At 23.2% G+C, this 15,153-nt stretch overlaps 4 protein-coding genes across 4 annotated transcripts; all 4 read right to left on the bottom strand. All coding sequences in view use genetic code 6, as the record gives it.

The window, feature by feature from the left end:
• Positions 1 to 16: 16 nt before the first annotated feature.
• Positions 17 to 391, bottom strand: TTHERM_000031619 (hypothetical protein; the record flags this gene model as incomplete). Its single annotated transcript, XM_012797113.1, has 1 exon — positions 17 to 391. One exon carries the CDS (start codon positions 389 to 391, stop codon positions 17 to 19), a length of 375 nt encoding a protein of 124 aa, XP_012652567.1.
• Positions 392 to 676: 285 nt separating this feature from the next.
• On the bottom strand, positions 677 to 4,350 carry TTHERM_00031610 (cyclic nucleotide-binding domain protein; the record flags this gene model as incomplete). Its single annotated transcript, XM_971866.2, has 10 exons — positions 677 to 696; positions 842 to 1,025; positions 1,089 to 1,454; positions 1,512 to 1,652; positions 1,754 to 2,168; positions 2,219 to 2,731; positions 2,865 to 3,930; positions 4,020 to 4,068; positions 4,121 to 4,232; positions 4,292 to 4,350. The coding sequence occupies 10 exons, from the start codon at positions 4,348 to 4,350 to the stop codon at positions 677 to 679; spliced, it is 2,925 nt and encodes a 974-aa protein (XP_976959.2).
• Positions 4,351 to 5,157: 807 nt separating this feature from the next.
• Positions 5,158 to 10,310, bottom strand: TTHERM_00031600 (cation channel family protein; the record flags this gene model as incomplete). Its single annotated transcript, XM_971865.2, has 10 exons — positions 5,158 to 5,712; positions 5,764 to 6,732; positions 6,796 to 7,161; positions 7,212 to 7,352; positions 7,684 to 8,095; positions 8,154 to 8,669; positions 8,783 to 9,818; positions 9,871 to 9,952; positions 10,008 to 10,119; positions 10,177 to 10,310. 10 exons carry the CDS (start codon positions 10,308 to 10,310, stop codon positions 5,158 to 5,160), a joined length of 4,323 nt encoding a protein of 1,440 aa, XP_976958.2.
• An 890-nt stretch (positions 10,311 to 11,200) lies between these two features.
• On the bottom strand, positions 11,201 to 14,420 carry TTHERM_000030601 (transmembrane protein, putative; the record flags this gene model as incomplete). Its single annotated transcript, XM_012797112.1, has 3 exons — positions 11,201 to 13,368; positions 13,569 to 14,136; positions 14,307 to 14,420. 3 exons carry the CDS (start codon positions 14,418 to 14,420, stop codon positions 11,201 to 11,203), a joined length of 2,850 nt encoding a protein of 949 aa, XP_012652566.1.
• Positions 14,421 to 15,153: the final 733 nt, after the last annotated feature.

Raw genomic sequence — 15,153 nt, 5'->3', positions numbered from 1 at the left:
TTAGTTTTTTTATTTTTCACCAATAAAGAGTGTAACCCACTTATACTTTTGAATTTTAATTTTTAAAGGATTTCTTCAGAGTGGTTTTAAATATACCTCTTAAGCAAATTTTTTTAAATTAAATTCTATTTAAATCTGAAACAAACTACTGATATGTTATTATGAGGGAAATATCTTGAAAATTCTTTTATAGAATCAAAATCATGAATTCCAAATTCTTATTCATTATTATTTGCTCCCACTTATTAATGCAAAATCTATTTAAACACTTATTAGTTGGAGGAGTTTTATATGTCTTTATGAATATCATTTAACATATCTTTGTTATCATTTTAATACTTTTCTATTTCTGAAGTTTTTTTTGCCTTTTATTATGTTTATTTTAATTCATTATTATAAACTTTGTTTTTTTCACTAGCTACAGAAATAACTTCCTCTTGTTTTTCTTTATTACTTTAATTAGGAATTTAATTCAATTAATCTATGCTCTTATTCAATTTTTTTGTTTATTTTTTTTATAATTTAACATATTATTTTTACTCTAAATCAAGCCAACTATTTAAATTAATTGCTTAACTTTTTTATTATTTTAATATTACAGGAGATTTTTATTATAATTTCTAATTTGATTTAATATTTTCTATTTCTAAAAGTTATGGTTTAGGATTTTAATCTATCATTTTAAGTGAGTTGTTGCTATGAATTGATTAAAATGAAAATTTAGAACAAGAATTTGAAATTGGTGAAAGATAAGACTTTGAAAAATTCTCAAATTACTATTAATTCTTATTTTATTTTGTTAGTTTATTTTTTTTTCTTTCTAGCAAATTATTTTTTTTACTTTGTAATTATTAATTGCTTTATGAAGTATTTTTCTAATTATCTTAATATTTTTTAGTATCTTAATATGCTATATTTGTGTTGATGGAAATATCTTCAGAAACATCTGATAGGAATTAGCTGCTACATTCTTCATTAATTTCATCACATTCAAGAAGAATAAGTTCTTTGTCTCTGAATTAAATCTATAATAATATATTTTTTAATTAAGAATAATTTATATAAATAAAATATAAAGAATGTGTTACGGAAGGATATTTATTTTTATATGTTGTTCCAGTTGACAAATCTTAAATAATTATTTATTCAATAATTTAATCTGAAATATACCGTTTTCTTAGTTTCATTATAGTTTTTAGTCTTATTTTTATTCCTTAAAAGACTGTCAATTATAAATTTAAGAAAGTTTAATACTTTTATTTCTTTCTTTCAAAGCTCGCTCTACATTAATTTTATGAATAATTACTCTTTTATATTAAAAGCTCTTTATTTCTCACTAAATGAGTTTTATGGCAACATGATAATGAGTGTCCATATTTCTTGCATGTAAAGCATTACTCACCCAAAGAATTCGTATAAAGAAGATACTAATCCCTAATCTTGCAAAATTATTCCTTTATAAATATAATTAAATTAAAATATAAATATTTTCTGTTTCAATAAAAATTTACATAATCTTAAGGATCTTCTTTTAATACACTAATTAAATCATCTCTTGAGCAATAAAAAACATGTGTAACATTAACAGACCTACATGTCATTTCTCTAGGTATTCCAGAAATAAATCCCTTGTATCCAAAAAACATACTTTTCTAAAAAAAAAATTTCATCAATAAAAAAACATCGTAATATTAAATTTGTAAATAAAACATGAGTAAATCAATAAATGAATGAATAAAAAATGAATATTTACATCAGTTTTTGTAACTGAAATATAATCAGACTGTTTATTTCCACATTTGTTATGAATATAGTATTCAATTTCACCTTTTATCAAGTAAAAAATTTTGTAATCTTATTCTTTTTATTCAAAAATAATTTCTCCAGGTCCATATATTTTTTCTTTCATCTTCAGAGATAATTTTTCAAGAGTTTAGCTGCTATAATTCAAACTAAAATGTTTATTTTATTTGAGGATTTTACCATAGAAATCTTTAAATAGTAGAGATTGCAAGTCTTTCGATATTTAATTAATAACAACTAGCCCTCTATCTGGAGAAATCTACTTCATATCATTAATATAGTCGATATATTTCAAAACTCTCAGCTACAAGTGCTTATGAATATGCCTTTCTCTCATGTAAATTATAGCATCGAATCTCATTTCCCTGTTCAAAAATAATTATTTATTTAACAAAAAGAAAAAAAAGTTATATACTTTTTTGCTTGAAGATTTTGAAATTATTATTAGAAAATAGTTCCTATAGTGTTTATTGAGTAAGAAAAAAACCCAGTTGAGATTAAGCTAATAATAATAACAACATTTCTTTCAATTACATTTTTTGGAGTAATATCTCCATATCCAATAGTAATGCAGGTAATAAATGAAAAGTAAACAGAATAATTGTATCTTAAATTCCAAGGAGAATCCTGCAATTACAGCCCTTATATCCATGTCACCACATTAGGATCATCATTTTGTATCATAGCTGCATAATGAAATATGCAAGCAAAATAATGCCCCATAATAGTAATAAATCCAAACAGCTTAATAAGTACCCAAGCAGTGTGGAATCTTTCATACAAAAAGAAATGATTATCTATATCCCACAAATATTGTGTTAAATTTTTGACTTTTACAAATGTAAGGATTATCACATATTTATACTAAAATCCTATTAGCAAAGATAAGCATGCCAACAAATCTAGTAAAAACTAATCTCTCATGTATCTTGTTTTATTAAAAGTATTTTAAATTTGTTTTATAAAAATAAAATTGTATTGATCTAACAATAAAATATTTTTATTAGTTTATAAATGCATTTAAGTTGATAATAATAAATTAATTATATTTATTTATTTACTTTTTTCTTATTTGGGAAGGATCTGTAACAAGCTCTCCCATTTCATAATAAGCTATTTTGAAACCTAAAATAATTTCAAGTATGCAAAATAGTACGCTCAAACTTGTGATCAAAGTTATCTGAAGTTACACATCTAAGTCAAACCCAAATACTATTGGAAAATAAATCAAATTGAACAATATTAAGACAGAAATTAATATCTTGGAGCCAATTACAAAATTAGAACCAGGATCTAAAATAAATGAATTTATTTAGTTTAAAAAATTATCTTTTTATTTGGTCTCATTCTAATTAAAAATATCAGAACGATCACCTATTAAGTAATGCTATTGTGGTGTAACACATTCTATCTTTTAAGTTATCATTGAAAGGAGCTTCTATTTTACTTTTAAAATTATATTTAAGTGACTTATCATTCTCCAATTTTGGTAAACTTAAACTTTTTTTTCTTCTTCATTATTTTATTCATTTATAGGCTACACTTAAGGATACTTTTTAATTGTTTATCCTGATTATTTAATAATTCTATCTCTAAAATAATTTATTTTTTTTGAATCTAAAATATTCCTATCAGATAATAGAGAATTTGGAGATTATTCATTATTTTTATTTTACAAAGAATTCTTATTTTCATTATTATTTTTTAAATTCTATTTGAGTTGCTGAATCCTTTGAATTTCAACTGTATGATGTTTATTTTGCTTGTTTTATCTTAAGTTTGCATTTCTCATTTTTGAATAATCTTCATAAGTTTTGAATTCATCACTAAAACCTATTTTTTTTAATGTTAATTTATCAGAAACTTAATCCACTTAGCCAGAATACATGCTCATAGGAGTGTTTGTAACACTTTCATATTTTTCACTATTATTTTATAGATTCAATTATTATTGCACTGAACTTTATTAATCATTTTTCTGTTTTTATTCTATTTAGTTGATCTAATAACTTTAGTGCTCAGTTAAAAATGATTACTCAGAATCTTTAACATTATCTTCATCTCTTAATACACGTCTTAAGTGTTTTATCTTCAAGCTAAATTTAGGTGAGTTTTTTCTATTAAAAGCTATTACAAATATTTTAATTTTGATTTTTTTAAATAATAAATATGAGTCAAAAGTAATTAATTATTTTATTTTGATAGATCATAAATACCTTGTTCAATGTTCTTGTAAGCAGAATTTGACAAACTATTCAAGCCAATCTGTTTTAATAACAATTTAATAATTAAATAATAATTAAAGAAGCTAATTTACAAGAAGCTATTGCGATTTCTATGAGATTCTATTTGGAGTCTGTTAAGAACTCACATTATCATATTCAGTGAGTTAAGTATTTTAAAAATTCTACTAATTGTCATTCTACTAGCTTTTATTATAAAATAAAACAAAATGACTTACATTCAAATTAAGCGATATTAAAAATACCTTTAAAAAATTTCACCACAACATTCATTTTAATTTTATTGCTTATTAATTTAATCCATTCTTATAATTAACAGAAGCCCTAGTAGAATTATTTGTCAATATTATTATTATTTATTTATTTATTTATTTATCAGTTTGCTTAGTTATTTATTTATTTATTAATTATAATATATATTAAATTATTATTTTTTGAAGAAAAAAATTTTTTTAATCAAATAACCCAAATAAATTAAAATTAATAATTGCTTTTGTAAAAATTACTCTAAAATTTATACATAATAAACCTAAGTGAGATAAACTGCTATACTAAAATTTATTAAATAATGTATTAACCTATTTTATTTAAATGAGTCTTCAAATTTAATCATTATTTTTATCATTTCAATAAAAATGTTATTTTTAATTTTTATGTTCTAACTGATAAAAAAAGTGACTGAAATCAGTTTATTTAATTTACAAAGAAAAATTAAACTCTAATTATAAAACTTTAACATACAAATTATATTTATGCTACAGCAAAAATAAATATTTGTTATTAATTTATTTATTTACTAATTCGTCAATCAATATTTATTTATATTAATTGATTAATTCATATGCAATTTTATTTATTTTAATTCAATTTTAAATGAAGATTTTATAGAATTTTAAGATGAGGTATACGATCAACTCTTTGATCTAAAGAAATGATATTTCTGAGCCATCTAAGATTCTATGTTGATGTTATAAATGATTGATTGATATGAAGTGAAAACATTCGAGTTTTAATTTAGGATTAATTAAGTTACAAATATAAAATGAATTTAATTTGAATTAATAATATTTAGACAAGTATATAATTAGAAAAGAAACATAAAGTTTAAAAATCAATATGAATCTTTTTTGAATTTACTAAAGTTTTATCTTTATGAGGCAATTGGTTGATTAACATTTATTTGTTTTATGTTTTTCCTTTAACTTTATTATAATTTTTTCATAATTCGTTTGTAATTTAAACAGACTGCTGTGTGATTATTTTGAGGGAAATAATATGTGAATTCTTTAAGAAAATCGAAATCATAATAAAAAAGTTCCTAATTATTTTCTACTTCTTCGTCTTGTAAGAAATTTTTGAATATATCCTACTTGTTTGCTTTTAACAAAAACTCATTCAAATCTAATACTGCCATTCTTTTTTATGGATAACTCAGAGAACTTTCTTATTTTTCTGTTTTATTAATTGAGTGCTATCTTGGTGGAGGTGGTGGAAGCTAATTTTGAAAATCATTGGCTAGATTATTTGTGCTGTTAACTTAGATTTTGTTGCTGCTTTTTTGTTAATTTTAGAAGTAATTTAAAAACTAACCTAACCTGTTTATTTATCCTTAGTAGAAATTAATTATATTTTCATTTGTTTCATATTTATTTGAGTTATTCATTTGCTTTTTAAAAATAAAATTAGTTAAATCTTAAATTAAAATAATAAATTTTACCTTTGAATTATATTGTTCATATTGTGGATATTAAGCACTCTTTTTATTAGCTAGAATTGATACATTTTTATCTTCATACGTATTGGTCATTGTTAACTCTTAAGCAACATTAGCAAATCTCTATGCTGTACTTGATAAATATTTATTTTCATCAGTTTAGCTTGGAGCTATATCAAATTTTTCTCTTAATTTCTATATATATTTGTTAGCTTTTTAAAAATTGTTGATACTCTTTCTATTTAGTTATATTTTAGATTAGCTATTCATTTTTGTTGGTTTATCTTAATCTTGGTTTTGACTATTGCTTTTTATTAATATTGATTTTTTATTGGCATTTTTATTCCATTAAATACTTTTTGCTTTGCTTTCGTTTGCATATCTGTTCAACATTTCTTAACTACCAAGTGATGGTGACCCAATTAACTATTTAGTTATTTCATATTCACGATCTTAAGGGTTATTACTCTGAGGAGTATTCAGTAGAATCTTATTTTTAACACCTGAGTCATAGATGTTAGTATTTTTCGAATATTCATTACCAATCAAATTTTATGCAATTTATTCAGATTAATTATTTTCAGTAATTTAATAATTAGAAGAGTCTTTCAAGAGACCTTAGTTGCTATTTTATTTTTCTAAAGTAAATTCTATTTTCTAAACCTTATTAGTTTATTCTTAAAACTCGTCTTTGTTTTCATTATCATCATATTAAATATCTTCTAGATTTTACTCCTAATTCAATTTAAATGATTTAGCAAAGCTTCTTTTATTTTCTGATTTTTAAATATTATTTAGAGTTTGATCTCGCTAAGTACTATCTAAATCATATAGACCTGAGCTAGATTATTCTGATAATGACTCATCTTCAGATATTTGTGATAAGTTACTATCTGAATCACTGGTGCTGTATTCAAATGGTTCATCCATTTTACCTAAAAGAATCTCATTACAATTTTCAGTAAGTTTAATCTTTTATCATTTAAATTAAAATTTTTAGTTTTATTTTTTTTTATAATTTAAAATTTAGTTTACGCTAGGATATTTTAAACAGAATCTTTTGTGATTAGATTGTTCTTAAATGATGATTTTATCTATAACCTCTTCTGATAGATGCTACCTTTGAAGTTGCATTACATTTTTTAACTTGCATTTAATAGCTTCGAAAGAAGTTATTGACATGTTTAGGAATGTCGCATATTTTTTATTACTCCTTTAAACAAATTGTCTAACTTAGTTTGCTGAGTAGTTTTTCTTTAAAATGAGAAGCTCTTTATTTTTAACATACCTTATTTTATAACAGTCCGAAATAGTATGCCCATACTCGTTGCAAGAAAAACATTTCTCTCCTAAACTTGAATATTGCAATAAATATTCATCTCTGAGCTTACAAAATTTTTCCTTTTTGTAATAAAAAATTAAGTAAAAAAATTCCATTTTTATTAATTTACATATTCAAGTGGATTTTCCTTTAAAATTGACACTAAATCTTCACGAGTGCAGTAGAAAACTTAAGTTATATTGATAGACCTACAAGTCATTTCACGAGGAATTCCAGAAATAAAGCCCTTATAACCAAAAAACTAATTTTACTTTAAAATTAAATATTAATTTTATTTTTGTTAATTTGGCCAAACACAAAAACTTAAACTTTTATTTCTAAAAAATAAATAATTTATAATTTTAAAAATAGATTTTTCCAAAAAAATTCATTTTTTGAATTATTTAAATTAGAACAATTTATTAGGGAAATTGTTAACTATTTCATTATTTATTATAGATAATTTTTTTTTTTAAATTAAAGCAAGCAATGAATAAATATTTTTATTAAATCAAAAAAATTTTTTTAAAAATAAAAATATATTCTATTTAATCTAAATAAATGAACCAAATTTTTTTGTAAATCTAAAATATAAATATTACTTGCGTTTAGAATATTGATAGGTATTCAGATTACTTATTACCTCTATTAGGATAATAATATTCTATTTCTCCTTTCATTAAAAAGAAAATTCTTGTATCTTGTTCTCCTTGATCAAAAATGATTTCTCCAGGTCCGTAGATCCTCTCTTTCATTTTTAAAGAAAGCTTGTCTATTGTTTCTTTACTATAATTTAATGAGAAATGCTTATCTTGTATGATAATTTTCCCATAATAATCTTAAAAAAGTTAGGCTTTTAAATGCCCAGATATTTAATTTATGGCAAAGAGTCCTTTATCAGGCGACTGAGCTTCCATTTGGTAAATATACTCAATATACTTCAAAACTCTTAATTGCAGATTCTTATGAATATTCCTTTCTCTCATGTAATTGATTGCATCATACCTCATCTCTCTATTACCAAAAAGTTAAATTAAAGAGAGTTTATTTAATCAACAAATTATGATTTTACTTTGATTTCTTAGATTTATTGAGAAAATCTTAAAAAACAGTAGCCATTGTATTTACTGAATATGAAAAACAACCAGTCGATATCAAACTAATTAATATTACAATATTTCTTTCGTTAGTATTTTTTGGGGTTATATCTCCGTAGCCAATAGTGATGCATGTTATAAATGAAAAGTATATTGAATAATTGTATCTCAATGACCAAGGTTATCCTATTAAGTTAAATTCTCTAGTCCAGGTGGTAACATCTGGGTATTTATGTTCCTAAACCATACCAGTATAATGAAATATACAAGCAAAGTAGTGACAAAGTATCGCAATAAACCCAAATAGTTTGATTAATATCCACAAAGCATTATATCTCTCAGCCAAGTAGTAATGATTATCAATATCCCATAGATAAGAAAGAATATTCCTAATTTTAACTAAAATAAAAAGGAGAGCAGGTTTTTTATCATAACCGATAACCAGAGCTATAATAGTGATCAAATCAGTAATGAACTTATTATTAAGATATCTAATTTATTTTAAAATAATTATCTATAAATAAACATTTTACAAAATTTTAGAATTAAATTTTTTGATAATGTTTTATTATTTATTTTTTGTGTAATAAAAAATATGTTTTACTTAGAATAAATCTAATTCCTATCAGTAACAAGCTCTCCTAAGTGATAGTATTAAATTCTAAAGCTAGCATATATCTCAAAAAGAAAGATAATAATAGTGCATGAGTGGATAGCAATAAAAGCAGTGCCTAAATCAAGATCAAATCCAAAAATTAAAGGTAAATAAATTACATTAAAGAGTGTGTATAATGTAATGAAAATTTTATAATAAATGATCAGTAATGACTCTGGGTTGTAAGTTTCTAAGAAAATTTTATAGTATAAGCTTTTAATATTTTCTTTTTTTTCTTCCATCTTCAAAATAGGTGCATCTGTGCAATCTCCTATCATACGATGATGAAAATCTTTTATATTTTATAGTCTTTGCTATATAATTTTGTTGAGTTTTTGCTTAAACCTCATCATAATGCTTAACTTCTTTACCATATTCCAGTTCTAATTTGCTTTCTGTGTAACTAACTTATTGTTAGTATTATCTCCTTCATTTATAATTACCGTTCCTTATAAAGTTTTTCTATTTTACACAAATAATTTTTTGTTAATTTCCTATTGGCTATCTTCCTAATTACTCGGAGTCGCATTTTTAAATAAGGCCAAACTATCTCTTTTATTTTAATTGATTTCTTTGTTTTACCTGTTCTTTAAATTTTAAATGTAACGAAGTTTATCTTAGAAAACAGATTGGTTTTAGAATCTTGAATTTTTCATTGAATCAGTCTTTTTATTATTTAATTCCTAAATATTTTTTTACTGTTCAGAATCTATTTTTAAATCTTTGTCTAAAGTTTCTTAAAGAGGTATTCTTATATTAATCGATTATGCATTTCTAATTATATTATCCTGGTTGTTTTAACCATTAGAATATTATTCAATTTGTTCACTCGCTTACTACTCCTTCATATTTTATAATTCATAGTAGTCCTAATTTAAGAAAGAACCAGATTTTTTTGTCTCATACTGTTAAGGCTTTGTATTTTATTAATCTGATTTAACTTTAGAGCTATCTTCTTGAATTTAACGATTAGATTTATCATTTTCTATTTATTTATTATTAATTTTGAATTGAATGTCTAAAATATTAATACTTACATATTTGACCATATAATATGTCAAAAACATCATTATCTTCTTCATTATCCTCAACATTATCTTCAACTTTGTTATTGTTATTCTATGTTCATAATTTTTAGAGGTAAAATATGAAAATATGAGATTGAATTTCGTACACCATTTTTAGGATAATGCATCAGTGCGTGCTATGATACCTCTGTGTCAATTATCACTTCTTATGTTTTTATAGCGTTTTCATAATCAGACTGCGTTGTCATATTCTACTTTCTACATTATTTAACGTTTGATATTTATTACTATGCAATTTCCAGGTTAAAAATTTACAATAACAAATTTGTATCAGTAATTTTTCTATCAGAGTCTTCAGTTCTGAGCTCTCTATTCAATCCCGCTAATGGCTCAAATTGTTGACTTTTAGAATACCTATTTTTTGTCTTTTATACCTTTTGGCTACTCATTTATTTTTATTGATCAAATGATAAATTAATTATCCAACAATTGGTTATAGATGAATAATTTTTGAAATTAATTATAAGAAAAGGTTAAAAAAAAAGAACTTAATTAATACTTTCAATACTAAAATAAACATATGAACAATATTTTAATTAAAATAATCAAGAGATTGAGATAAATCTTACACATCTATATTAATTTAATTAATTTCTGTTGTTTTCATCTGTGAAAATTTGAAAATTTTTGCTATAATTAATAATAAAATAGATTAATTTAAAAAAACTTACTAATCTATTTTATATTTTTTATTACTTAAACCTCTTAAAAAAATAAATTTGCATTCTAAAAATAAAAACTATCTAAAGACAATAATTACTTTTCTCAAAATTATAGATTTTTTATTTATTTAGAAAGGATAATTTCTCTTTTTACTCTGTTATCAGCTATTTTTATTTCTTTTTGATTATTGATAAAAACAATTAAACCACTTAACTTTTAGTAATTCAGGTGAAAAATTAATTTTCCTATAAAATTAAAAGAATTTCACACTGTAAACATCAATTGACTAATTTTATTAAATTGTAATTTATTTTTTATTGATAATTCCATCAAATTTTTATAATTAAAGATTTGATAAATAATATACTGATTTTTAGCTTTATAGACTTATCTTAATTAATTTCTATCTGATGTAATTTATAAAAGCAACAGAACAAACAAACAAGATTGAAGTAGATAACAAAAACAAATTTTTAATGGATGAAGAAAAAAAAATATATATTTATATTATTTTTAGTATTCGATTAAAATGTTTACATAATATATGAAATTCTAAAACAAAAAATAAAATTTGAAAAAAATAAATTTGTAAAATATAATCAACAAAAATTAATACTCAAGCAGTTGTGCTTAAATTATTGTATGGGCTTTATTAAACCATTTCATATTTATTTTCATGCTTTTAACTTTTAGACTTTTTATCAGTTAATAGAGATTTGTAAGTCAAAATAAAATAAATCATAACTATAGCATGGGAAGCAAATGAAGCTAATAACTCATCACAAAATACAGAGTGAGTCTAAAAATGTAAATTAAAATAAAATTTCTAAGCAATAAAGAGGAAGCTTGTAAAGAAGAAGACTATTTAGATCATTACAGCTATTGAGAAATATCCAAAAACTTAAACATATTTGTGGCTTTCGTGCTTATAGTTTCCGCTATTGTTTATTTTTGTTAGATAGCTAGATAGAGTATCTATTGGGGTTTTTTCTTTGTTAAGAAGGAGCTGTACATTTAATAAATATATTCCAAATAGTGTAAAGTAAATATTTTTGAAAATATTAAATGAGTCTTAGGTAGAATCTTTCATTATACCAGAGCTAAATGCATAAATTGTATTTAAGAATACCAAATAAATTTATACAGAAAATCTGCTTAGCATTTATTAAAGGCCAAATATGACTATGCTTATTATACTAGTAATAAGATAGTCTACTAGACCTAAATATTCTGTTTTCTCAGATGAATTAAAAATAGCTACGTAAAATTATACGAGAGCGAGTTGTTAATTTATTAAAATAAATAAATTGGTCTAGTTATTCTTTTGCTTAATTAAATAGCAAATTATCAGATTAGTGAAACCTACTCCAAAGAAAAATACTCTTTTATATGTAGGATCAAATAAAAAGAATTTGGTGTCTTAAATAAGTATTGCGACTATTGATAATACATTAATCCAAACCAATAAATTAGCATATTTCTTTGTTGAATATTGAACTTTAGCAAAGGCATTAGCTATACAGATAATAGTGCAAAAAATAATAGGGTAAGCAATTTCAGAAAAAGGTATTATAGGAAGAGATGATTAAAATACATATCTGTTAACAAATAAAAATTTTATCAAGGCAATCACTAGACCTGCAACTATTGGCATCCAAAGAGATTTAACACTAGGCTTATTGAAAAATCGATAAATAAAATACAAGAAAAGCTCAGCACTTATGATAATAATACATGTAGCTTAATTAGAAGTATAATTTTGTCTCACAAGTAAATAATTCCAGCTATTGTGAAAGTATAAAAAATTTTATCCCATAATAGTTACATTCAGAAAAATATCAATCGTAGATGAAGAGGAAGATTCAGTTTTTTATTCAGCTACTAACCCCTGACTTTCTAAGTCGACCGATTTTTCTTTTTTGGTTACTGCTGTTTATGAGTCATAGTCCTCACTACTCCTATCTGTGACTTCACTTTGTTGACTGTTTACCTACATTCTGCTTTAATTTAAATTATTTGAGTCTTCTTTTCTTGAACTAACAATTAAGCAAATAGTAAATAGGATGCTTACAAACAATATGAAGTAGCCAATATAAATCCAAGTCATGCTATATGGAATGAGATTTGAATAAATATGTTCTTTTAACTCCTCTTAAATAGTTACTACATTTCTTATTAATTAGATAATTTTTTCTTTATCGAAGCTGGTTTTTGGTAGAGTTAGCTCAATATCTTGTGCTTTTTATGCAAAATATCTCATTTTCAGAGGTTCAAATATACTATATTTTTTCTATAAGGTAGTAATAAATTACAATTGTTATCTAAAAGTAGTGTAAGAATCCCTTAAAACTCTCTTTAAATAATTTGTCTCGCTTAGCTATGAAGGGTACAAATCTAAAAGCGGTCTTCCACTGCTAGAGTAAGGAATTGGAAGACCCATTAAATTTGCAAGCGTACAAGCAATCTGACTTTCATGAACTGTAGGTTCTTTTTTATTTACATTTAAATAAATCTATTGTAGTATTTCTTATTAATCAATAAATCCTCTCTTGGTATATGAAAAAAAGAAAGGAGAGCATGGTTTATCTGAAAAGCAAGTATTGACGTTCTCATTTACACCACCAAAATTGTTCGAAGCCCTATCACTGATAGCTATAAATAATGTGTCATCACTAATGCTATTAATTATTTGTTCCATCTGCTCCTCTATTCTCTAAATTTTTTGAAAGTCAGAGCTACTTTTCTGATCTCCTGCTATGTCTGTAACCTAAACACTGTCATGAACTTATTTAATTAAGAAAATATGAATGATTTAATTTTTTTATTTACTACTTTGCTATGCTGAATTTTTTAGTTTTTTTTAAATTTGAAAGAAAATGAAATAATTTAATTGTGTTTTAACATAAAATTTATTTAAATTCAAAAATTCTTGTGCTTATTCATAAAAATAGATAGCATAAAAGTAGAATTAAAGTATGAATTACTAAAAAGGAAATCAAAAGTGCCTTCCTTAATTATCTCTTAAATTTTTAAATAGTCGAGCAAATTTTAATCAGTTTCTTCTTCAGCTTATTTTTCTTCTTGATGGAGATTATTATTTTCTTTTAGGAGATTAGGAAAAGAACTATACCAAATATTGTTCAAAAAGCCTATTGTAGTAAAGGAGTTTTGACTCAATTAGTAAAAGATACTATCTTCTTATTGTTTGAATGAATTTGAGCTCTATATCCCTACCTCAAATTAGGCTGTGTTTGTTCCAACCATGTAAGTAGCAATTTTAGCTAATGCTGATTAAGGAGAATTAATTTCAACCTTGCGAAATATTGCTTTTTTTGGATCATTTTTTACTAATTTGTCAAACAGGGTCCACTAGTAATTGTATTATACATTGTTAGTGTGGGCAAACATCTAAGCTTTGGGATGATTACTAAGCCACTCATAAGAGTAATTCTCTAGTAGGAAAAAGACAACTTTTTTATAAAGATTACTATTCCATTATTTCTACTCACTATAATCGTTATCGTATTTTATAAATGGGTTTGATGTCTAACTCTAATGTATGTTTATATATAAATAAAATTAGAAGTCTTAACTATTAGATCATTATTAATAATGAAAATAATTAAATAGAATATCAGCTTAGAAATTTGCCTATATTTTTTATTTGAATCCAGCTTTAAACTAAAAAATAATCTATTGATTTAATTTAAGATCATCATTACCTTTTCTGCTACATGATATGTAAATTTCAGCATGCCATACCTGACAAGAAAGAGACCAAGCAAAAATATAATGAGAGAAATCGATAGACACACTTTAACACTGGTTTGGCTCATATCAAGAATATTTCCCTCAAATTATTACACTAAAAATAACTTGTTTACTTTTTAAAGAGATTAGTTTATATAAAGGAGTTAAAGAATAATAAAGAATATTTATTTTTGTTTAATAACTACTAATTATTCGCACTGAATTTATCTTTTATTTAATAGTATTATTGTATCCAAAAGCGTCAATTAATATTATTTGTTTCTTATAATACTTCAAAAACATTTATTTTTGTGCACCAATTAAACTAATAGCAATGAAAATCAAATCACCTATTATTTTATTTAAATTACATCATTATTTTCTGCTTTTAGTAAACAAAAATTTCTGAATATACCTGCTAACTTACTTGTACATCCTTTCACTTTTTTTAAGTAAACAATCATCAAGAAAAGTGCAGATATATAACATTTAAATTTAATAAAAGTAACCAAATAATTTAAAGAGGAATCTTCTAAACCTAAAAGTGAAATTAGCATTTTATTTGAATTAGAAACAATAACAAATCCTACACTCTTTGAATTTAAATGATATTTTTTATATTCAAATGATTCTGCTTTTTATAAAAGCTATTAAAAATTTTAATTTAATATAATTTAGTTATCATTTTTAATTTAATTTAATTTTTTTTGTTAAATTTTAAGTTTAATTATTGACAAAATTTATGGCAATTAGATTATGAATTTTATTTTAATTTAGGAATAATTTTTCATTTATAAACTAATTAATTTTTATTTTTTT

This window comes from Tetrahymena thermophila (assembly GCF_000189635.1).
Source record: "Tetrahymena thermophila SB210 genomic scaffold scf_8254667, whole genome shotgun sequence".
In the NCBI taxonomy this organism is placed as follows: Eukaryota; Ciliophora; class Oligohymenophorea; order Hymenostomatida; family Tetrahymenidae; genus Tetrahymena; species Tetrahymena thermophila.
The sequence above is the reverse complement of the archived record's forward strand: the minus strand, read 5'-3'. Positions and strand labels throughout refer to the sequence as shown.